This window comes from Vanellus vanellus (genome assembly GCF_965231255.1).
Source record: "Vanellus vanellus genome assembly, chromosome: 2".
Classification (NCBI taxonomy): domain Eukaryota; kingdom Metazoa; phylum Chordata; class Aves; order Charadriiformes; family Charadriidae; genus Vanellus; species Vanellus vanellus.
Genome location: NC_138906.1, coordinates 79,598,676 through 79,624,263, shown reverse-complemented (window position 1 = coordinate 79,624,263; position 25,588 = coordinate 79,598,676). Strand labels below are relative to the sequence as shown.

Below are 25,588 nucleotides of genomic sequence, written 5' to 3'. Positions count from 1 at the left end.
AAGCAAAGGGGCTTTAAAACTTTCTTAGAAGCCATAAATACTTGTGGTAATTGATAATTTACTGAGAGGAGGGAATCAATGGTGCGTTGATAATTTGCTGAATGTGGTAATACAGGACTGTATGTTGGATCTGTTGTTGCTCAGCATTTCATTAATGATCTGGAAGAATGGGAAAAGTAGAAATCTCTTTACATTCAAAGACAGTACAAAAGTGGCATGGTGAATTCAACCAGGACAATAAAGACATCACATTGTTACGGCAGATACGAGGCACGGTAAAATGACATGTAATGTGGTTAAGGCATGGTAGAATGAGATGTCAAAGCAAGGAGTTCAGGGTGAAATTTAAAAAAAAAAAAAAAAAGGAAATATGTCAGTTCAGTAAAAAAAAATCCTACTTCCAAACAATGAGAGAGATCCACTAGGAAACAAAACATCATCATAAAAAAGCAGTGAAGGTCTTCATTTCATAGCAAGGGATTTAAAACCAGCTCTTACACATGAAACTTCTGAACACTGGTACTGGAAAACCCAAGTATTGCCTAATGAGGGTTTCCAACTGACCGTGCACGTTCTTACTAAGAGGGAGGACTTATAAAAGTTTTGAAGTGTGGTCATTAGAAAATCCATAGAAAGCTACCACCACAAAAAAGAATGAGTATGGAAATATATATCAGAAGCTTTGCAAATGCAGTACATATATACCACTGGACTCTGACAGACTTCAGAGGAATGAATCTTCATAGGGAAATTAAATTGCCACTTTTCCACCTATGATTTCAATGATGTGGTAACTAGTCATATAAAATGAACCCTGATAATTGTGTGCACAGACACATACAAACTTCCTATCAGTGCCACAAAAAAAAACCCCAAAACAGGAAAAAAGAAAGATGATGAGAGCAGCTGTCCCTAAGGGTGCTCCTATTCTTTGTTCCATGAAAACCTGCACAGGTTTTGTTGAGATACAAACAGTTGGGGAAAAAAGAACCGTCATCTCCTTAACTGACTCAGCCTTCTTGGGAAAATTTTTGGCAACACCTAAAATGTCAACTGAGATGGGATATTTTCAGACCTTGCTGTAAAAGCAACAACAGCCAACACTGCAATGGGAATGCCACAGAGCCGTCACTGCAGTTGCAACAGGAGGACAGGAAAGAGCCATGTTAGTATCTCTCTCCCACTGGTTTTGGGAATTGCCCAAAACCCCATGAAGCTCATCTTCCCTTCCAAGAATAAACAAAACAAACAAACAAAAAAATCTTCTGCTGTTGCCTGCTATTTTTGCCAAGCTTGAGGATCACACATTAGAAACCTGCTCAGAGGAGAAGGTTCAGGTGCCAAAATATTGCTCATGCTAGGTAAAAGAACGACCACTTCAGCTCTGAGCCTATGGCTTCACCTCTTTTCTTATGCAACCTCGTCATTTTTATCTTACGTGCATATACACACATACATATAAAACATATATAAAGAGACTACAGTAAAACATCATAGGTGGCAAAGTCAAGCACTCAAAAGTGATGTAATGACAAATTTAAGCCTGCCTGAGCATTATGCATTACCATGTTAAAAATTAATCACAAATTACTCTTTTGAAAGGACTTCTTCAGTGCTTTCTTCAGTGTTCAAAATATACACACGCAGAGGCAGAATTACAGTTGAGGATAATGGGCTCCCCTAAATTCTTCGGGATAAGGCAAACTTCCAGCTGAAATGGATCCAACAATCTATCACCATTGTAAATCTCTACGCGATGAAGGCCATATATGAGAGAGGAAGTTTTTGGGTGCTTGCAACAATTTGTATTTTTGCTTGCTAACTCCCAATTGGAAAGCTTCTTGCCCAGCAGAACAGAGCTTTTCTGAGGTCTTTAATATCATTATTGATCTGCATAGGAATTCAAACCAAAGGATGAGGCCACCTGATTTACCATAAACTGACCACAGCAAGGAAGTGTGATGTTAAAGCGTTGTTTCCACTATTGGATCTAACTGCATCTCCTCCCATTAATAACCTTCAAAAGGTAGCTACAAGCAGGAATTTTAACTTCCAGAGAAAACAGGCAGAATACGTGTGCACACACATGCATGCGCTGGAGGAAACGTTAGGGCTCAGCAAAGCACAGAGTAAATGTAGACTAAACAGAATATTAACAATGGGTCACTATTCAACTTCTGTTTAAATAACAGTGTCAAGTGACCAGATTGGCTGGATTATTAACAACACATTCCCTGCTAAGCTTATTACAGCATATTATCTATTTCGACAGCTCAGGGAACATAAATCTGAAATGTGTATTCCTTGTATTCGTTCTTTCTGGACTATTCACAAATAAGACTGCACAGTTGAAATCCTACCCCAGTAGGAGGCTGTGGAGGCTAGTATGACTCATAATGCAAAACAAATTCTCTCATTTTAGCTGTGATTTCTATGTTTAAATGCTACAGATTTACTCTTTCCCAACTAGGGGGAGGATAAATGCACAGATCTTGGTAGCCACCAAGATATTTGCACAAGGTTCATTAATTCATAGGGGATTGCATATGGAGGCTTAAGTCAATTCAAGACAATTAACCATTTTGATAAATTGCTACTTTAACAGCAATTACAACTAATTAAAATGCAAACCTGATTTTTTTGTGCAATTACTGTTCTTCAGAAATCAAACAAATCCTACTAACTGTATTTCTTGCCATTTTAGATTCATTACTTCATGTTTCTCTGGCACAGATTTTAAGACAAAAGTTTTAGCTTTGGCTATATATACATGTATTCATGTGTGCACACATGCATGCACGTGCATTTTAAGTACAGGGAACATCACTGAAGCATTTGATTAAGCAGAGTAATTGGGAAAAATTACAAGAGTTCTGAGTAGATAAACAACAATATTAACCTATGAGCCTTTGAAAAATGCAATGGAGGCAAAAAAATACTGTACCTTGTTCCAATATCCAGCCAGCTTCCATAATCTTTAACCAAAAAGAAAAAATGCTAGGAAATAAAACAACTTTGATTAGTACATCAACATTGCACAATTTGAAACAAAAAATTAAAAACCATGTTTTCATGCTGTTTATTCCAAGTTTCTAATTCTTCAAGTAGAACAAGGGCAAGACCTTTCCAGGAACACTCATTTGGACCAAAGTAAAGAATAGTCTAGGAGCCAGAAACAGATTGAACACGGTACCAAACACAAGCAGCTAAAGATGGACTAAGTTCTGTCAAGCTGGACTTGCATGAAACGGAAGATTACCATCAGAGAACCTCTTCAATAAGAAAAGCCAAGCCACCTTACTGTTTGAAATAATGGGATCCCAAATAACACCTAGTTTTAAAGAGAAGGCTGTGCATTGTTTTCGTGGAATTCCGCCACAAATTTCTTTGAGCAGCTCTGGTATTTCCCCACCTGTAAAATGGGAATAATGTTGGGAGAAGACAGCACTTGCCAATTAGTGAATCTCCCAAATTCTAGCTGCTGGCCACATGCATTCAAGACCACAAACCAGTTCTCTCATTTTTTTTTTCTTGACAACTTTCTAATTTCTTGATATACGCACAGCACCTACATATCAAACCTCTTTGGTAATATTTTGTTTTGTACACCAAGTACATATCTGTTAATTGTTTTAAAATAGTTAAACCAGAATAGGAGAATACGTGAGATAGAAGACCTGGATATACCGGGGCTTGCTACACACCAGTACATGCGTGAACTCTTCTTTTGGTATAGCTAGACTGATTTTATTAGTGAAATGCTATGAATGTGGTTTACTGATATCTTAATCCTTTTCCTGTGGAAGTTATAAAAAAATCAGATTAGTCATACAGATTTATTTGAAACTACACAAAACTATACCTTCTCCATTTCTCACTCTACAGAAAAATTAGTCATTAATTGGTTTTTCACTCGCTGTTTTTCTTATCAGGTGAGATCCACAGATCACACTGTACAAGGAAATCACATCAGGAATGCTTACTCCAAAGGGATGAAACCAAAACAGCATGTACAGAGTGAGAACACCAGTTCTACCTGCTGCTTTGGAAAGGTTTCTGTTTACCTTATGATACCCAGTGACACTGCTTGCTGGGATAAAGACAGTTGAAGGGGGCAACAAAAACATACTTCTAATGTGTAAAAATTATGTTGGGGTACTGTTCAGATTTGTGTTGTTTTAGCTAGCTTGGTTTGGGCAGGCAAGCTTTCTGAAGACAGCATTGCCTAACAGCTTATTACAACAGACACAAAGTGTTTTTTTGGGTGTTGCTGATCTCCTAGATTCTGACAACTCTAACAGAGCTGGTGGGTAACGCATTTCTCCTTTTCCTCTCTTTTTCAAGGGAAGGTGGGGTGAGTAAAAGGTTCAAAATTCCTGAAAAAAATTAACATAACCCTGCACACAACTAAAACCGATATTCTTATTTAAATTCTTGCTAAGAATTTGACTGGAAAGCACATGAAAAACTCAGAATGATAACTTATTATTTCATTTCTGTCTCTTATTATTATGAGAATATTGCTTCTTCAGAAGCATTAATTACATGAAATTGAAAGACCGGTGACTGGAGGAGTTATCTCTAAATTATGCCAGGATTTCAATCCAATTCACTGCCCTAGTTACAAAAACTTTGAAGTCTAAAACAAATTCAGATCTCTCTAGACAGAGTTAGGAGAGCCCCCTGCATCTTGATCTTATTTGAACAGAATGTGCAACAACAACTTACCAAAGCCATAATGTCTGAAATCACAAGAACAATGAGGAAAAGGCTGCAAAGAAAAAAAAAAAAAAGAACCAGACCATCAGCCTTTATTCATGGCCACTGATGTTACAAAGCTTATTAAAACCACCATAAAGAAATTAAAATAAGACGTGATTTCTTGCACTTGTCTTTCGATCACTCAGATACATTTCAATTTATTAGAGAACAGTTAAAATATATGGCTAGAACATCTGGCATTGGTAATCCCACCCTGCTTGAAAAAGCCATTTCACATTAACAGAGTTTCAATTTTGCAACAGAGAAACCAAACACGAGTCATTTAATGAAGAACAAGAGCATCTTACGAACAGCGCCTGCCCATTCCTGATACAGGGAGCTCATGTGCTGCTTAGGCCAAATAAAGCTGATTTAGATGTTTCAAGTTGGACTCAAAAGTGAGCAAAGCTGTTTGGCAAAGGCAGGCAGATACCTGAGCTGATCAGTCCTTTTCTGACAACTGCCCTGCTGAGTAGGAGGCTGCTAAAGGAGGTGCTCGCCCCCTTTCCAGATCTCTGGGTGCATGTAAGATACTCTGGGAACACCCAGTATTTTGGTGTCATGCTCCCAAACCCACAGGCCTCTCTGTCAGGCAGCAGGTTACTTATGGAAAGTAGGCTGCAGCCAGTAAAAGGAACCAGAAAGGAGCATGCAGAGCTATTTTTTCCCCCATTAACCTAATCTTCTTTTCATTAAACTATGTAAATCCTGAATTACATGAAAGCAATTGCTATAACTGGTTAAAACTAGTTTCTAAGTTAATGACACTAAAGCAATGTTGCAAACAGCCGACCCATTAACAGAGAAGTCTTTAACTAGAATATAGTTAATTTATCAGTACTACCATCATAAATTCACAAAGCTTTTTTGCGAAATGCTGCAGCATTGCACACGCGTGTACTGGGGGGATATCCATACCACTGCCTCCCGATGAGGAAGTTTCTGATACCGCCCATGTCAGCTATGCTTCATTAGTAAATAAGGATGCAACAAACCAACTGTATCTCAGATGCACCGAGAGGCTTCTCTCCCCTTACCTATGGCTCAGATAGGGTGTTGCAATCTCGTAGTGCCTAGGAGGCACTGAACTAGAGGGCTGTTTTCATAGGCAAGTTCCAAGAAAATACTCTGACAAAACATTCCCCACAAACAGCAAAAAAAATTAAATCTTTAATCTGTAAAAAGGGAGTTTAGGAGCAGTTTGTCCAAATCACAAAAATCTACTTTTTGCCCTTCTGAACTGCAGGAAGCCTTTCACAACAGAAGGACATCACTAATTTCAGGGCATGTTTATATACTACGAAGACAAGATTGTCCCCTGTGATGGCTTAACTTATCTAGCAGGGGCAGCAAGAGCAGTAAAGAGTGCAGCACAGACTTCAGGATGCGCTGACAATCAGAGCACCACCTCTCCAGGGATCCTGGGCACATCTTGTGGTTTCTGCCTTGTTCCCAGGCTGACAGTGTGGCAGTATCACTGCTGTTGTTACCTGAGCACAGCTAAATGAAGCTGACACAAATACCAGCCAGAGTTACAACCGCAGCCTCATAAAGGAGCACAGACGTACTCATGTCACTTGGTTTAAGAAGTTGATATCGTTTCCCCTCTCACACACTCAGATGCACATTCCATAAAAGCCTGCAATATCACTGGTGCTGCCAAGGCAAGCATTCACAAGTTAGGAAATGCTGACCTTTATGATGCCTGAGCCCAAGAAATGTACATCACTAGCTAGTCTTCTGAGCAATCTCGATTTCTCAACGCAGCTCTGCTTCTGTATAAGCCTTAATGAGGACAAATATCCTTCCTTGGGGGTGCAGGGACAGCCCAAGTACACTGCACACATGGCTAAGGCAGACAAGGTAAAAGGGATGGTCAGCCTTGTGTTTCCTCTCCAACAAGAAGTCAGATTTCAGGCTGCCATATCCCTTGTTGTTACCATAGAATGGTTTAGGTTGGAAGGGACCTTAAAGATCATCCAGTTCCAACTCCGCCTTGCCGTGGGCAGGGACACCTCCCACTAGACCAGGTTACTCAAAGCCCCATTCAACCTGGCCTTGAACACCTCCAGGGATGGGGCATCCACAGCTTCTCTGGGCAACCTCTTCCAGCGTCTCACCACCCTCACAGTAGAGAATTTCTTCCTAATGTCTAATCTAAATCTACCCTCTCTCAGTTTAAAACCATTGCCACTCATCCTCTCCCTACACACCCTGATAAAGACACCCTCCCCATCTTTTCTGTAGGCGGCCCCCTTTAAGTACTGGAAGGCCGCTATAAGGTCTCCCCAGAGCCTTCTCTTCTCCAGGCTGAACAACCCCAACTCTCTCAGTCTGTCCTCATAGGAGAGGTGCTGTAACTCTCCGATCATCCTCGTGGCCCTCCTCTGAACCTGCTCCAACAGGTCCACATCCTCCTTATGTTGGGGGCTCCAAAGCTGGATGCCGTATTCCAGGTGGGGTCTCACCAGAGTGGAGTAGAGGGGGGAGAATCACCTCCTTCAACCTGCTGGCCACGCTTCCTTTGATGCAGCTCAGGATACGGTTGGCTTTCTGGGGTGTAAGCACACATTGCTGGTGCATGTTGAGCTTCTCATCCACGAACACCCCTAAGTCCTTCTTGGCAGGGCTGCTGTCAGTCCATTCTCCACCCAGCCTGTATTTGTGCTTGGGATTGCCCTGACCCATGAGCAGGACCCCACACCTGGCCTTGTTGAATCTCATGAAGTTCGCACAAACCCACTTCTCAAGCCTGCTCAGGTCCCTCTGGATGGCATCCCTTCCCTCCAGTGTGCCGACCGCACCACAGAGCTTGGTGTCATCAGCAAACTTGCTGAGGGTGCACTCAATCTCACTGTCCATGTCGCCGACAAAGGTATTAAACAGCACTGGTCCCGATACTGAGTGCTGAGGAACACCACTTGTCACTGGTCTCCACTTGGACGTTGAGCTATTGACCACAACTCTTTGAGTGAGACCATCCAGCCAACTCCTTATGCACCGAGTGGTCCATCTGTCTCTCCAATTTAGAGACAAGAATGTCATGCAGGAAAGTGTCAAATGCTTTGCACAAGTCCAGGTAGATGATGTCAGTTGTTCTTCCTTTATCCAACACTGTAATGCCATCATAGAAGGACACCAAATTTATCAGACACGATTTGCCTTTAGATAAGCCATGTTGGTTGTCACCGATCACCTCCTCATTTTCCATGTGCCTCAGCATAATTTCCAGGAGGATCCGTTGCATGATCTTGCCAGGCACAGAGGTGGCCGGCGTGTAGTTCCCTCAGTCTTCCTTTTGTACCAGGTGGCATTGGATAAGGAGACAACAGGCAGGGCACAAACAGGGTGAAAACAAACAGAAAGGCAGAGGGCACCACATGGAGCAAGGGCAGCTTCCTTCTGCTCAGCTGAGCAATATGCAGGACAGAGTCACCGCAGTCCCCCTGCCACTGTCCAGGTGAGACTGTCAGTCAAATCCACAGCCCACGGTGACAAACTGAAAACCACGTGGCTGACAGCGACCTCCTCCTCCATCTCAGCACCGTTTGTAATTCCACATGATGAGCGTAGGATTCCGTAATGTGCACTGGGTGCACTAAAAGGTGTAGGGAGGGCTAAAAATCTTGAGACAGTGAAAAGAGTGAGAGTAGTTCAAGCCTGGATACAGCACTCTGCGAGGCTGGGCACCCCTCCCGCATTCTCTCTGAAAAGTCTTTAGAGATGGTGACAGAATTGGCAGCCATCTAGTCCTACTGCAAAACTATGGAATACTGAACACACCTGGGAAGCAATGAACTGCAATGGAAGGGGCATGCAGCCTTCTTTTTTTAAAAATCCTATTTGTGGTGAGGTCAGTGCAACAAAGCTGTAAATTGATTACATTATAAATGGGTTATTTTAAAAATATTGTACTACAGGCAGAGATGCAATAGAAAACAAAAATCAGACTAAATACTGCTAATTTCTCTACGTTATGATGGAAAACTGCTCCTTCTGTGTATTGTCAACAAAGAATATTAAATATCTGATTGTTTCAGACAGGGCCAACACTTCCATTTATACTCATTTATCACTAAGAAAAGAATTCCTGAGCTTGCAAAAATCACCGAACAAAATCCCAAACCATAATAACAAATAAAAGTAACAATGCGATCTACTGTTTTTTTTTTTTAAATTTAGATTGAGATTTGACAATTCTGAATTATTCCAAAATAGATTTGAAACCCTTACTAATGCAGAAATATAGCACTTACTGTACCTCTTAGAAGACAGCTGTGTTGTGACTTGAACAGCTTCGAAAGCACATGATACCAGAACAAATGGGATTACAACCTGTTTAAAACACAAGTTATGTTTTGGTTTACAGCCATATTTACAAAACAATCTGCCAGGTTGTGGAAACATTTTCTTGCTTTTGAAATTATCACAGAACACATATGTTACAAAAATAAAACATTGGCAAGAAAGGGTAGAAACTAATTTTGCAGGAAGCGCATCTAGTAAATGAATAAAAACCTCCTTCCATGGTCATAGCTGAACTGCAGTGAAATAAGCCATGAGGCAATATGGAAAACTATAATTAAAACACATTAATGATCCTCACTTCATTTATCCATTTTAGAACTAGTGATAAATACTTCAATAAGGCTAGAAGACAGAGCTATTCAGATCCAATATCTCATGTGACAGGCTGCAGAGCTCCAAGTGTAATAGGACAATCCCATCTCAACCACAAAAAAATCTGAATATAGAATATATTCAGTAAGGCAAAGATAACACTGCTCCTCCAAAGCCAAGTCAAGTAAATGTAAACAGTTCAGTAAATAAAGAACAAAAAATGTTGCCTTTTGCTCTTTCCAAAGTTGACTTGTAATCCTTAAATTAGTAGTCTAAATACATTGCTATAACCTGTTCTCTTGCATCCACAAGGTTTGCACTATTGACTTATGTCATGCAGTATATCAAGCAGTATACCTGCAACTTAAGTCTGCTTTCTCTGGGACAGAAGCAGCAGAAAGGCAGAGGCAGGAAATACTGTTTATTTTAGCGATAACCCATAAATTCCATGTCTACCTTCCTGTTTGCCTCTTTACCCCTCTGGCAGACCCTTTACTCAAATATTAGAAAAGAGGTCCCACACCTTGCCTTCAAACAACAAGTGCAATCCAATCTTTGACAGACTACTAAAAATGTAAAAAACAGTATTAATTGTAAAATGACAACCTAATCAGTAGAGCATTCAAAGCCTGTACTTAATGTAATGTAGATAGAGCTAATAAAACATATATAGCCTCGATGATTCTGTAGATAATATACTATAGGGAAAACTTTTAATTTTAAAAATAATTTAAGCCTTTTCAACATTTAAAATTTCCATTTTAATACAATAAACCCACTTATTGCAGTTAAATTATACTTCCAGGCACCTTAGCTTCTCTCTTTTGGGAAACACAAGGATCTATCTCTAGAAACACAACAAAGGCTGAAAGCTTCACACGTGGTTAAGAAGGCTAATGAAGCTCAAATACATATGTATATTTTTGTAAATTGCAAATAACAACCCTGTATGTGATATGCTGTTTATTAAACAGTTCCTTGAGAAAATTTCACTCAGGTAAGATTACTAACCTTTAGCACAAGCAAGCTTCCCATCATGAAGGGACTGAACACAGTCAAGAAACAATAGACAGAAGCAGGATCAAAACTAGAGAAACATGAAAAAGACATTAAAATATATCCTTGAAATGGCATTTCCTATTAAAAAGACAGAGCATTTAGTTACTCCTGTAACACACTGTTCCGATATACATTTTTAAACAAGGCTTCCAACTTTCTCTTCTCTTTCTCAACTACTAAATTAGCAAGGACAGCCTACCTCACTTTTCTTTCTCAACAATTTTTCTCTGCTTGTGTCTTTTGAGGCACCATGCTGTTGGTGAGCAGCTGAGCTCTCTCTGCTCACGCTGCCAATAACTTCTAATGGAAATCGAGACGACCCTGTAACCAACAATCTCAGGCTCTTAGGGACCACGTTACAGAGAGCAGAAACGAAATAAATTGTTATCGTTATTCCACTGACTATTGCTTCAATGCTGCTGCTCTGATTTTGCTAACCAAATTTATAGTTAATATGCCAACTGCAGGAAGAATTTTTTGTACCCTGTGTCTCAAATCAATGAATAAAACTTACCTGTTAACAGAAGCTATGTTTCCAGTGCCAAAAAAGGCTGTCACTATGAAGAAAACCTAGATGTATTTAAGGAAAATACACCACAGAAATGGCTGCAGTAAAACAAAACCAGCGTTTTCCCCCCTTCATTCCAATTTACTTTCAAGATCCTATCATGAAACTCCAAGAAGCTGACCCACTATTACAACTTTACACTGCATTAAGAAATCCAATGTATTATCTAGCTCTACCCGAGATTTCACATATGACCATGTCAATTTTAAAAGATGGGGACTGCCTGGGTAAGATTTTAGAGCCTGTCTTGAGGCCCCTGCCAGAAAGCTGCAGCTTGTTTTTTCTGCACCCTTACCTAGCAAGATAGGAACATCCCTGGACCGTAATCCCAGCTGTGCATTCAAACACACATGCTTTTGCAGAAAGTAATGACATACGCATGGGCACTGCACACCAAAAGAGATGGCTTCATTACGGAATTAGCTATGGAAGAGGTAGTTGGCTATGAAACAAGACTAAAGGCTCCTATACCATCCAGCCCATAGGTTTGTTGTCCAAAGGTTATGCTGAGTTTACCCATTGCAACACGGGACTCCCTGTTTTTCCTTACTTGAGGGAGGATGACTATGGCAGTACCTCTATAGCTGGAAGTCTTTTTATAAACCCTACCCTTTTCATCTCAGTACAACACTTGCTACCGTATGAGCCCACGAAAGACATTTTTCTACCACCTGAGCTCACTGGGGCCCATTATAGCTCATGTCTCTCCAGTTGAAGAATGGCTTTTAACTGCTTTTTTGCATCAGGCAGAGGGTTAGTCAGAGACAATGGCTGCTGTTGCCAGAGCTCCCTCTGGTCCTTCCATTCCTACTATAGCTCCCGCACTGGATCATTTAAATCTCTGCATAAACAATTTGCTACCAACTGTTCAGCAGAATCGTTGGGATTCTGCATGCAATATTTTGGAAGGATTAGGTCAGCATAACTAAAGAAATCATGCTTCCCCAGTGTATCACATCATTTCAAGTTTAGTAACGCAGCAGTCTAACAGCATAGCACAGTTCTGCCAGTTAAGATTTATAAGAACAACAGTTCTGCAATAAAACAAAAAAAATACCAGTAGCACAGAGGTCTAATCAATGAGCTAAGCATAAGCAACCTGACTCTTCTTCTGGAAGATCAGACTATAAGGTTCCTCAGCGCATGCTGAATTTTGGGCCCTATATAGGAACATTGAGACAAGATAAACAGCTCACAGGGGCATAGCTGCAACGTGACTGCTCTAGCAGATAAGGTTTTTCTTCTAATACCACTATTTCTAAACATTAAACAGCATCTAAATTTAAAAAGCTACAATACCTTTTGAGCAGGTGTGCATCATACCCGGTCTCCACACAGGAGACCTGGAAATTGTGTATATTTTCAGGAGCGGAACAAAATACATTCAAGTGTTTTAGATAAAGACGAGATTAAATTAGTGCTACATTCAAGTGTTAGATTAAAGCAGTACTACGCTGGAGCTTTAAGAAATACAATTGGATTGTTTGATTTTTGTTTTGGCTAATTTTCAGCATCTGACAGCAGCAGCTTTACTAAAAGTTAGCTTATTTTCTGTTGAAATAGCAAAACAGCAAATGAAATTGATAAATTTACTGCAAGGTCTCAGCTGCTTTTCAGGTATACTCTAAAGCAAACACAAATGTTCAACAGCTAGCAAATTGGTTTGCCTCCTTCCATAGTGCTGAACTGTCTTTTCTTAATAAGGTATCTGTCACACTTCCTCTGCTGTGGGTGTCCAACAGCGTTGTCCCAAATTCCAACAGCATAGACTTTGCGACTGTGATCCATCCGCTCAGATTTGGTTATTCTACAAACTATAGAGCCTGTTTTTGCAGGAGCCAGTGTTGAGACAACTCTCTCTCCAGCTCCAGCTATAACCCACCTGCACTAGAAACTAGATGTTCTAGACTGGGTCATAATTTCTCTCTCAGTTGCACACCCATCAGCCTTGCTGCCAGATACCTCTCACTTGACTGCAGTGCCAGGACGGAAGAGAAAAAATTACAGCCTTATTGAATCTGTACAGTATTAGAAAAAAAAAAATCAGCTGTAGTTTCAGTTACAGTAATGCAAAATAACTGCTATATTAGTGAACAAACAGCTCTTCTCTCCCAACATCACATCATTCCTAATAGCAGAAACCACGTGTTATATAAAAAATTCTAGGCCAGATTCTGGGAACACATTTCACTAAGAGTCTGCAGGAACTGTCCTTCTCATCTCATCTGCCTGGCCACGGCCAATGCCTGCCCCCTAACATTTTCTGCCTAACACACTGCCATAGTCTGAAAATGAGAAAGTGAGAATAACTTTAATATCACCTTTTCCAACTGATTTGTGAAGGTTAATGAATTCCCTCCTGCCAAAATGTGATACAACAAACCCAAACTGAAAACAGGACTCCTTAGAAGAAAGTTTACCTCAACTGTAATGGTCATAAGAGACCAAACCTTTCAAAGTGGCCAGGAGCCAGATTCCAAAACAGTGCAGTCCATACTGAGGTTTTTTTACTACTTTATTAAAAACTATAATGTACACGACCATTGTCTTTTGAGCAACAAATCATCTTCACCACCTTCTCTTTCCAGTGGCTACCAGGCTACAGATTTTGATTGCGAGGCCTTTGGAAACAAACCCATCTTTTCCCTGGAACGCAGCAACCAGCAAAAGGATACAAAGAAGAAAGACCTGCGGACGTCATCAAGGTGGAGCTGTCGAAATTGTGTTATATCAGTAGCATAGGCGAAGTTGAAAACAGAAAGCTGGAAAGACAGCAGAGGAAATCAATGCTGAATATCAACTATGTACTTTGATAGAACCACCATATTTTTACTGAAATGAATGACAAACCTACTTCCCTATCAGCTGTTATTAGAGTAGTATTATGATGAGGACTGCAAACCTTTCCCATATTTTCATTACACTTTAATGAATCTGCCAGAAAGATTGTACAAGTGAGGTGATCAAATGAACAGTGGAGCTTCCGCTGTTATCTACACTAAAAATGAACTTCTATGCCTTAGACTTATCATCTTTTTTCATCATAAATATTCCTCCTACACACACATGCACTTCCACTGCTCACATGAGCACATGGATAAAGACTCACTGAAATAAAAGACTGCAATTATCCCCATTTGACTTATGTCGTCAGTGAGAATACTAAAATATTCTCCATCTCCTTCACTCAGTTCTCAGCACAATATCACTTGACCTGAAGAGAAATTGTCTTCATGGAATTTAAGAGGTCAATGAACTCCTTTTCACTGGGGAAAAGAATGAATTCAAGTAATAGACATTCAACACTGAAAACGTTTTAATAAGAACAATCTCACATCATCAGAGAACTGAGCTGGATTCTCTAATGCAAGATTTACTTTGTGGCAAATACTAACATGCATTCTAGAGATGATTTTTCTTACCTAAAAACGGGAAGCAAGGGTAAGCATTATTATTCCTTTCACTTGAAACCAAAAGTCAAATGACATACAAGGAGTGACAACAGAAAACTTAATTACAGCTTACCTATGTTCTTTCAATTTGCATTTGATTAATAAAGCATTCATCACTGTCTAATACTGCTTTAACAGAATTTTATTTTAAAACAAACAGAACATCAGACCACCACCAGACAGGCAAGCAGCACAGATGCCTTGTTACAAGATGCAAAAGGTGGAGTGGGTTCTAGAGTGGAAGAGAAAGTACATCCCACAGACAACTCTGCTGTGCTAGAAACCTCCGGTTGCAATCACAGCCTCACAATAAGTATACATTTTTACATTCAGATTCCTTCTCTATCACTTAACAACAAACAGGACACGCTCACATGAAATATCATAACTATATGTAACATGAATAAAAAGTGATTCCTATTTTATTTCTGATATTCAGCATTAAATTGGTAATCTGTTCTGTCTCAAGTTTTAAAACTGTCTCCCTTGCAGGAGAACCACAAAACCACAGCATGTGTCAGGTCAGCTCTGATGACTGCCTTGGCTCAAATTTCACCTCCCAGCACTTCTCCCTAATTATTACGAGCTGCAAAAGGAAGGAAAGATGTGTACCACCACTTCTCTTACAAGTGACTGGCCGCTCCCATGCATCTGTACCCAGGTTCTCTGTGACCTGCACCAAAGATGGCACATTTGGGAGAAGCAGGGGAGAGCTGTGCTGCACACCTGCTTGACTCTGAGCACCCAGACAACTCTGCAACAGGCACTTCGGAATCTAACCAGATCAATGTCATAGCCACAGTTTGTTAAACCCTTGACCCAATCTAAAAGCCAAGTAGCAGTGCGAGCAGCATGGGCTTTGAAAATTGCTGACACAATATACTAAATTTTAGGGTGAAAGGAACTTGCATTGATACCTATTATAAAACTCCCTCTCTGAGCAAATCGAAGAACGTACTAGTTCCAATGTAGTCTCTGGCTCCTTGTCTGTCTAATCATAAATAAAACACCATCCTTGAAGAAAAAGAGGTCTTTTCAGCCTCTCACAGACACTCGTGACTCTGCCTTCAGAAGAAAAAAAAAAGTACAGTGACATTGTACTTACTCTAAAGAGAGTTACTGTACCTTATGTTGAATTAGCACTGCATTTGATGAACACAGCTTTGTAGCCTACAGAACATACCACTAAGTCAAACTGATTTCCTGCATTCCTAGAAATGGCTCTAATGTGGAGTATCTTGAATAACAGCAATTATAAATATCTTACGAGGTCACATTACCGTTTCATAAAACAGCTGATACTGGCTTCCCAAACTTAAAAGAAACACAAAGTGATGCTCTATGAAAACCACTCAGAACATTTATTCTATCCTCAAGGAAAAAAAAAAGATAAAGCTGATAATTAACCTGACACAGCTATCTAGAACTGTTACCTTTTGTTTGAGTGAAAGACCATAGTGCTGCAGTGCTTCTTGCTCCATATTTATCCACACAAACATCAAACCAGACAGCACCAGTGGAAACAGAGCTTCATATCTGAAGAGTAACATAATAATCATAGTAAATGCAGTCACTAACAACCATTCAACATCAAATACTGACATGTTTATTTTCTATTTTTTATGCAAATGATAGACCAACGACCTACAGACATTCTCCCCCCTCTCTCCCCATTTCTGAAGAGTACCCACAGTTCGTTGGTTGAAGTTTAAAGCCGTACAGTAATTACATGGTAAAAGTATGAGAAACAGAGGCAGCTTCAGCTTTGTCATATTTTGCACCTATTTACTTATTTGATGGTTGCCACAACATTGGATGAGTGCCCTTTGTGTCATGATTAATTTTAACAAAATTGGAATAAAATTAAGCAGGAGAAAAAAAATTAAATTTGGCATCTGTAAAATAAAAAAGCATTACATTTCACTGAAATCAACTGTTCTTTTCTTTACCACATACCAATTCATCGCAATAGCAGCATCAAGTCACTCTCTAAGCAAGGCAGCTAAGCTATTCTAGCTAGACCCCTGATCTCAGAGGAATACTTCTGGCTCCTACAGCACTCAAACACAGCAAACTACGAGTATACTTACCCGACAGATTAAAACCCCTGAATAACTTAGGGGTGTAGATTGTCACTGGATAATACTAGTTTCTCCCTGCCCTCTAGATCTCAGTTGCACTTCATGGTGCCTCTCAGTTTTTTTTTTTCTTTCAGGATAAAATTATACTACTGACATTGACTGTGACACCATTACTGATGAGATTGTAATTTTTCCTTTTTACTTTTTTCCTTCTGGGACACAGACTTGTCTAAAAATGAGAAAATTATTGAAGTTAATCTTGATATTGTTTCTGTGTTGTGTCTCCCCACTAATGCAGCGGCAAAGTAGTTTCAAACTGGAAAAAAAAATTGGATAGACATTTCTGCTTTAATTACCAGAATTACAAGCAGTTAATGAATATGAGGATGACAATGCTTGGGTTATCAGTAACAAAAGTACCTGCAAGCCTCACAGTAGTATACACTTGCCTACAAACTGAATGTCTTCAACTGAGTCAGTGGCAACCAGTTCCATGCAACCATGCTCTTCAACTCGCTTCAATACTTCCACTTAACTGTACCTAGAGAGGTGGTGTAATTACCTAAGCAAGGCACTGGGTTATCATTACATGGTATAACAGAGCATTGAGAAGAGAAACACTGGATACTTTTGGCACTGAGCATCTTAGGTTTGCTATGATTGCTTGGTTTGGCTTTGGGGTTTTTTGCTGTTGTTGTTGTTGTTTGGAGTTTGGGTTTGTTTTGTTTTTAAAGAATTATTCCAAAATTTGTTGGTCTATTTGAACACTGTAGGAAGACCGTAGAGAGCTGTCAATGTGTAAGTGCTCTGTTGCGGGGCCAAAATACAAAGAGGGAGGTTGCCAGCCTGAGAGAGCATAACGTTAATGCTTTATCCAGTAGGTAAGACAGGCCAAAAGGGTCAAGTGCAAGAGTGTATATGTGGACAGGAATAAGAATAGGATCAAAACCTTAACAGGGAATGGGAGGAAGGGGAGGCAGGAGATTAAAAAGAAGAGATATGCTTCATCTGAAATGAGAGGATCCACAAGAGGCAGCTATTGCAAAATGTCTGCTGCAAGATATTTTATTCCACTTCGTTTTCCAGTGTGACTAAATTCAGAGGATAAGTGGGAGGGGAGGCGGAAAGAACGGTTCTTATACTCCCCATTAATTATGCTTTTAAGAGCTACTGAGTCTGGGAAAAAAAGGGTTCGCTGACATAATGTTTTCTTCATTTAAGAGCTCTGAGGAGTTTGTCTTTTATGTGAAAAGAAGCAAGGCCTACTCTTTATGGGGCCTAGCCATATGGGGCCTAGCATCCCTTTGCAAAAAGTTACTTTCATTAAAACCTCTCCGAATAAAGTTTTCCCTCATTTTAGGGCTACCTGTTTCCTGTCACATGTCATTTAAGCCATAGCTAGACACCAGTGCTGAGCAGCTGGGAAAAAAGTTATTTCCTTTTGTTTGTGAGTAGAAAAGCACATGCCAAAACAACAAAAGATGTAAACGAAAACAGACGTGCTTATTTTGGTGCAAGATTGAATACATACCCCTTCCAGCCACTGCTTTCTCTAGCTGAAAGGAATGTCAATGAAACAGACTGTTTATAATACAAGGAGAAATATGGAAGTTCCCCTGAAATTTTATTTAGGGAAATAACAAGGAGATAAATGGTGAGACTACAGCGGGAAGCACATGTTACACTTTTGACAGAAATGTTCGTTAGATTCAGCAGACAGTTTCATATTTAGCCCTTGATTTTCATATGTAAGATCAATCTAAACAGAGTAAGAAAGAAGTACCCTGTGCTGAGGAGCAGGTAAGTAGACATCAGGGAGACCAGTATGCTGAACAGTCGCTGAAAGAGAAACGTGGGGCTCAGTAACGGCAACACTGAGGACGAAACTGCAATAAAAAGAGATCCATCAGTCACTACATGCAAAGCATTTCATCCTCGCTAACAAGACAACATTCTTCAAATCTTGACGCTTTATATACAGAAATTCAATACTGGTCATATACGCCCTAATTTTCAGAAGTTACTTTTGCTAAAGAAAACGCAATGTTTGGATTACTTAATCAAAAGTAATCTTTGTTCTCTGTCCCTTAATTCCCTGGGCTTCTAGTTCACACTCTTAATAATTTCTCATGAACTGACGTTCCCTTAAGATAATGCAGAAGCATTATCCCAAAAAACTGTCAAACTTGATTGTTTAACACAACTCTGAGAACCACTTACCATGGCCCTAAGGACCTCCAGCAGCTCAAAGACTGCAGTTACAGAGCCACCGCTCCACCGGATTAGATTAGGAAACCTGCCATATTTTGAGCTACAACTGAAAATACTGGTAATATAAAAACTATCAACTTATTAGCTTCTCTACTTGAAAGGTTTAAAACAGGAATATTTAAAGGAACTACAGGGGACCTATCGGTTGAGATTCATGTCTCTTGCATGAATCTTGTAACGCATTTGTCTAATGCAGGTGTGGGATCTTAAGAGTTGCGTGTCACTCCTTAGTGCGGTCCATTGGTCAACTGCCCAGTCAGCCCTGGCTAGCAGAGTCTGTGCTGCCCCTGAAGAGACTCTATGAGCTGGGAAACTTCTGCAGGTGAGGACAGGGCCCAGCAGTTTGCTGGAGGTGAGGAAAATTGGGAAGAGAAGAAATGGGCTACTGGAAGAGTGAGTAAAGAGAAAGAAAAGCAGAGAAAAAGTGGCCAGTGCCTGAAGCAAGGAAAGGGAGAAAGAAAAGCACTGCTATGATTTCACCTTTAAACCTGATTTATTTTAAAAAGAAAATTTTATGTCTTTATAAAGAAGTGCATTGAGAAATAACATCAATGTGATTCTTTATTGTGCTATAGTGCCCTCACATTACTGAATCACTCAAAGACCACATCAACAGTAAGTCATAATTAATAATCTCTCTATTAAGGAGCTGCAATAAAACGATAATATATGGAAAGTGCTCACTTGTTTTCACTGTCATAGTATACTTTAGTATTTACAGTAAACATATCGATGAAAGAGAGATGAGGCTGTTTCTAAAACCTGTGGGTCAGCATGCTTTATTTTCTGGCTTTCAGCCTTGGCCACTGCTACAATTGCAGAATAAGTGACTTCATTTCAACGGTGCTTCAGCCTTTCAGCATCACTTGTAGCTTTCTATACTTAAAGGCAGCCCAGCTCAAGGAGGAACTCCGGGGACCTCACCTTAAGTCAGAACAGCTGAAAAGAAATTCAGTGTGGCAACCACCCTCTATGAATGACACTCAACAGATCAGATGTGTATTGCTCTCTGAGCGCAATCACAGATGAGAACAGATGAGTGGCTGGTAGATGATAATTAGTCATTCCTTTCCATCTCTGATGTGATACATCAGATATTAACCATCAAAAGACCTGCAGGTTTCTGGCTGACCTATACAAATCTCTGTACGTGTCCTCTGCACACAATCATGACCCCGAATTCCTCAAAATTTGGCAAGTTGCTATGGCAGATTTCCATTGATGAAAACTTTAAAACATAATACACATTCATTGCTAACAAAGATGGTTCTGAAGAACATGGGAAGCATCTGGATTAACTTTACGACTCCTGGTTTTACCTCTGTGTTGGTGTTAAGGTGCACTGCACCAATCATATGGCATAACAGCTAAAGCCAGTTGGACACGGGCCTGCAGAAACTTACCACCACCAATTCATTTGCCTGGTTCTCCAAAAACAGTCTTTCTTCAAACAAATAATATTAGGCCTAAATTAAAACTCTAAACTTCATATTCATCAGAATGAAGAGCTGGGGAGGAGGGAGCAATTTGCTGGAAAACTTCAGAAGTCTCATTTCCAGTTTATCACTTATGAATAAATACTGATAATTCCATATTTCTGATTACATAAATACACACAGAGATGCAAAATGAGAGTTCAACATGTAATAGTGTCATTCTTCCACAACTAAGCAAAAAGATGAAGAGGAGACTGACCACCTGTAATGCCACCAACCTTGGAAAAGCTACAGTAGAGAACTTTGTACCTTAATTCTTACAATGCCATGTTTGTGGTAGATGCTAGTGACAAGGCAGATGCTAGTTGTGGTTATGCTAGTGACAAGGCAAAGAGCATTAAGGACACGTTGTTGGACGCCTTGCTTTTTACCTGCTTAGTTCTATGTTTAATTATGTAAAGCAACTTCAACAAATTTGTAAAACTCCCACCTTGTATATCATAGCCACTTAAAATGATTACTTCCAGTCTGAAAGATTTTGCTAAAATATTCAATACCACCATGACAACAAATAGACTTCTGGGTATATACAGTTTACTTCACTTTTAGCTTTATTTTTACCATAAAAGCATCACCCAGAGCAAAAGAATTTCTAATATACTTTTTCCTTGTAACTCTAGACCTCTCTGACTGGCCAAATCATCTCTTAGATGAAAAATGTTTTTCTCTCACCCTTATACAGGAGAGAAAGATAACCTTTAGCCTCAATTCCTGCTCCAGTAAGCCAAGCAGGACATCATTGATTTCATCGACTTTACAACTGCAAGGAATTCATCCACACAGAGATCTCAGCTTAGCAGGCTATGAAGAGTTAGGAAAGCATGATGTAAAGGAAAATGTTCCAAAGAAAACTACATTACAAAGAGAGTCTTGCTCACACATACACCGATCACAATCAGTTGTAGTAATCTTGAATCTCTTTGCTCAAACAGAAGCAGGACTGCTAAAACTGACAAGATCTGCTTAAGTTAAAACAATGTCAACAGTACAGAAATGTACACAATACATAAGACATCCAGCAACTGGATAACAAGAGTCATAATTCTTCCTTTAAGCAATGTTTAAATTCCTGGTCTTGACTTTGAGTAAAGTGCTGCTATCAAACTTTGCATGGGATACATTTAGGTGTAAAAGAAATCCCATACTCCAGGTCACTCAGGGATAAACAATGGCTAACATTTTCTAATGGAGCCCTACAGAAATTATTTTATTGCTGAGATGCCAAAAGTATTGCTTTACTGTATTCCATAACCCCAGTGATAACTACATTTTCTCTGTTTAATTATCCTAAGATTTTAATTTTAGAGCGGGGAAAAATCCATAGACTTGTACATTGTTTTTTCTTTAATAATTAGGTCCTAACAGATATCAAACACACATTAGCATCATTAGTTCACAGGTATTTTGCAAGGCAGCTCGAAAAAGCACTTCCATATCCCAGTGGTCTCCACCATCAGCTGCAACTTCAAGTTTCTATTGAAATACAGCAAAAATCTTTCCTTGCTTCCCTATGCTTAACTGGATTGCTTGCAGAACACCTCAGATCATCCTTTATCTGGCTCCAAGTGAAACTAAAAGGGAATTTATACTATTATATCCCTAAAAGGGGTCTTCAAGATACTCAGAATATTCAAAACAAAAGATAAAGCTACTTGTAAATCAAAGTTGTTTGTATTTTATTACAAACCTACAAAGAAGTAGTATTTTAGAAGACTTTCAAACACATTCCTCAAAAAAACTCACTTAGGAAATAATAGCGAACACTTATAAGAACTATTAGGAATCAAATACAGGAACATGTGGAAAAGTAAGCTGTTAGTAAAAGAGTGTCACTGCCCTCCACCCAACCGCAAACCCCACAAACTATCAGTTTAGGAGGGAAGATGTTCTTACCTAGAGTCATCCAGCTAATAATTTGATTCAATACAGGCAATCCCTGTTTGTTCTTAAGACTGTCATGAGTACTGCTCACAACATATGTCGAAAGTGCAATACTCAACACCTAGAAAGAAAAATCAGACAATGAAACACATAATTAATGTACGGATCTCTGCCATCCCATACTAAATATGTAAATATGCTTTAGAGTTGAATAAACACCTCAGGTGAATCAACAAAAGAACAGGAAGCCTGATATGTAGTGTCAAGTATTTCTAGCTTTTTACAATTTACACTTTTTAAAACTTCCTTCTAGGGTTTTTTAAATAATTCTTATTATTTATTTGTGCTATTTTGAAATAGTTTAAACAAGTGCTCTGGATCACTGATTTGACATTATATGCTCTTTGTCAAGACTAACTCCAAACACTGATGTAAACCACAGAAAACATATGCCTCCAGTTTTTCAGGGAGCACTCGTCCTCAAACAGCAACCACAAAGAACTAGCAGAACCTCTGTCTTCACTGCAGGAAAAAGGGAAAGGCTACTTAACGCAAGAGCTTTGCACGGGCAGCACAGCTCCTGTAAGAAGAGACAGCAGCAGTAGAGCAGATTGGAGGTGGATTTTAAGAGTCTGCAATCTTAGCAGACTGTTCAAATGAAACTGTCTGAACCACCTCAAGCAGAGCCCTCTGCCTTAGAGAAGCAGTGAAGCTGAAGAGGGTCATTTTTTTCTTGACTAATTCAAGAGACACCATTCAGTCATCACATAGGTGCAAAAAACCTTAGGAAAATTACTCCATGAGTCAGTTGTTATTTTTGAAAGATGACAATTATCCAAGAAAATACTTAAGCCAAATTTTCAATTACTGCTATCTATTCACAACTCCGCGGTTCCACTGAAAGGCAAATCAAGCACACACAGTACTTTGCAAACATGTACTTTAAAATTGCATTACAAGATATAATTGCTGTTGTGGCTTTTTTTTTTGTGCAAAGCAACTACACAGCGTTCACATCCTTCAGCTTTTACCAAATAGCTGCCCCCAGCAGATATACCCTGTAGTGATACCCAGTGGTACCTGCCTAGAGGATACACTTAGCAGTCAGCATTTTTTTGCCTGGTTTCACAGGTGCTCAGTATCTGCTGCTTCTATTTAATTTCAGGCCACAAGAACACATAACTTTTCTTTCTGTGTGACATCAATAATCCAGGTCAAAGCATTAAGCCTCCAAAAGCTTGGGGAATTGGCTCCTTTAGACCTCTGACGTTTATTTGGGATGCTTTTGCTGTATTCAGGCCAGACCTCTCCTCTCTGATATACCTTTCCAACTTCTTTTAGTGTCATGAACTCTGGTAATCCCTCTGCTATCCTCTAGCCACTGGTGAAGTCACTTTGCCCTTACTTTGTGTCATCTCCCATAATATGCTTTGTGCCTTGGAAGACTTGTGAGGACCTGGGCACGTTAGTAAACCTAATATACTGCTGCTAGATCTATGCCAGTGCCCAGGGAAGGGCCCAGCACCTGCTTTTGAGACTCCTGTGTTCACAGTTTAAGTAATGTTGAAAGCTGAGAGCAGTTTGACCAACAACTCCAGGACTGTCGAACAGTGCAGACACAACTTGGAGACGCAAACTGAGGCCTCCAGCTAAGAATCTGCCTTCTTTCCCCCTTCACAACCTCCTTTGAAGTTCAGAGATTATTCTTGATCAGCTTAAGAGCTGGCCTCTGAGAAACACTCATCTGTAGGTCACAGCTTGAAAGAGGAAACCAAGGGTGACATCTGCAGTCCCAGCACCTCTTCACCAGCAGTTCTGGCTGGGAGCTCTCCTAGTCATCTAACATGATAACAACCCAGAGTGAGAATGGTAGAAGAACTAGCACCATCAGCTGGACTGTATAGAAGGCTGGATGAAAACACTCCTCCGGTTCCCTAATTCCACCAATATTACATTGATTCCTACTGTTTATTTCTCCTCCTAATTTAGAGGAGGAAACTAATAAACTGACCACCTGAGACCCATATGAAGCTCAAGCATCTTAGGAATAAGAACATGGCCCAAAATGATCAACCAATGGAAACAGCAGTGTTTTCAGTAGTGCAGCAAAGACCAGACTTCACCTACAAAACTGCTGGCAAAGAGAAACTGGTGTTTACTCCAGAAAAAAATAAAATTAAGTTGAACAGTAAGCACTGCAGCAATCTAGCTGGTGGACTAGAAATAACTCCTGCTTTCACCATTTCTGAAGCCTTAATGACTTCTCAAAGATAGAAGTAGCATTAACCAAAAGCCAATTCTCTCCTTGCCATAGCAAACAAAATTCTGCAAAAAATATTATTCCTGCTTTTATGATATCGAGAGAAAGCCTGAGAAACTCTTGGCCATTTTCAGAAACTGTGAGGGTGTAATTAGTATCTTCTGCCTCAAGCGAACAGTGACATGTATCAAAAATTCAAAATTAGATCTAACATAACTGAAGTTTTTGTAACAGAAATGTATATGTAACCATATGAAGTTACTCAAGCTTGCATTTTTACCTTTTAAAATGTCTTTATGTATACACTTTTGCTGAAAAATATTTTTGATCATCCTGTTTGGTTGTCTGGGACTTTTTTGTTTCTTTAAGGTTACTACCTATGTTGAATATCTAGAGTGTGTAGGTACAAAAACCAGTGAATAAATGCACAGCCTGTAAATGGCCTCTCAGATCCATACATACTCATTTGCTAAGGTGTATACTCTGTTCCATCCATGGACAGACCAACACAAAAATACATAGTTCAGGACCAGATTGAAGGGGATTATCTTTTCTGTGGAGGACTACATGCACACTAGCTGAGTTTTTTTGCTGACTCTGAGGGTCTTTAGCTTCTTTTTGACCGAAAGGAGGGCAATTAATGTAATGGAACAAGCTTTGTTCCTTACCAGGCATATCTTCACTACAGGCTAATTCCCAGATGGAAAAGGAAGCTCACTTGGACAAGAAAGAAAAAAGTTGTCTTCAGAAGAGAAGAAAATTCATCATAAACACAACAAAAAGCCTAGGCTATGCTGAATCCCTCTCTTTCTCTGACTGAAATTGGAAGAGAATTGAAAAGGGAAGTGTCTTTATTCAGCTGCAATTCCAAAATAACATACGAAGAATAACTCAGGCAAATAAGAACTACCTGAGTCTTTCAGAAATATTACCTTATTTCTTGTATGAAAATGTACCTCATTCCAAATGAGTAGGTGGGTGAAGTGTAAGATTTAAAAGAGGGTTCTTGCACACAGACACTACCAAAACAAGGGCGGGGGGGGAAGAGTAAGGGGATTCTGATCAGAGAAGTTTGGCCAGATCAGTAGACTTTTTGTTAAAAGGGAAAAAGAAAACCACCTAGAAACATCAGATATTCC

General features: G+C 39.7%; 1 protein-coding gene across 1 annotated transcript in view; it reads right to left on the bottom strand.

The window, feature by feature from the left end:
- The window catches only part of PIGN (phosphatidylinositol glycan anchor biosynthesis class N), a 112,522-nt gene that overhangs the window by 4,882 nt on the left and 82,052 nt on the right, over positions 1 to 25,588 (bottom strand). Inside the window, exons 21-29 of the mRNA XM_082479394.1 lie at positions 22,202 to 22,310; positions 18,325 to 18,427; positions 15,894 to 15,996; positions 13,684 to 13,770; positions 10,955 to 11,010; positions 10,393 to 10,468; positions 9,023 to 9,096; positions 4,729 to 4,771; positions 2,945 to 2,997 (exon numbers count right to left, since the gene is read on the bottom strand). Of these exons, the coding sequence (XP_082335520.1) occupies positions 2,945 to 2,997; positions 4,729 to 4,771; positions 9,023 to 9,096; positions 10,393 to 10,468; positions 10,955 to 11,010; positions 13,684 to 13,770; positions 15,894 to 15,996; positions 18,325 to 18,427; positions 22,202 to 22,310 (704 nt within the window). The remainder of the gene's footprint in view (positions 1 to 2,944; positions 2,998 to 4,728; positions 4,772 to 9,022; positions 9,097 to 10,392; positions 10,469 to 10,954; positions 11,011 to 13,683; positions 13,771 to 15,893; positions 15,997 to 18,324; positions 18,428 to 22,201; positions 22,311 to 25,588) is intronic.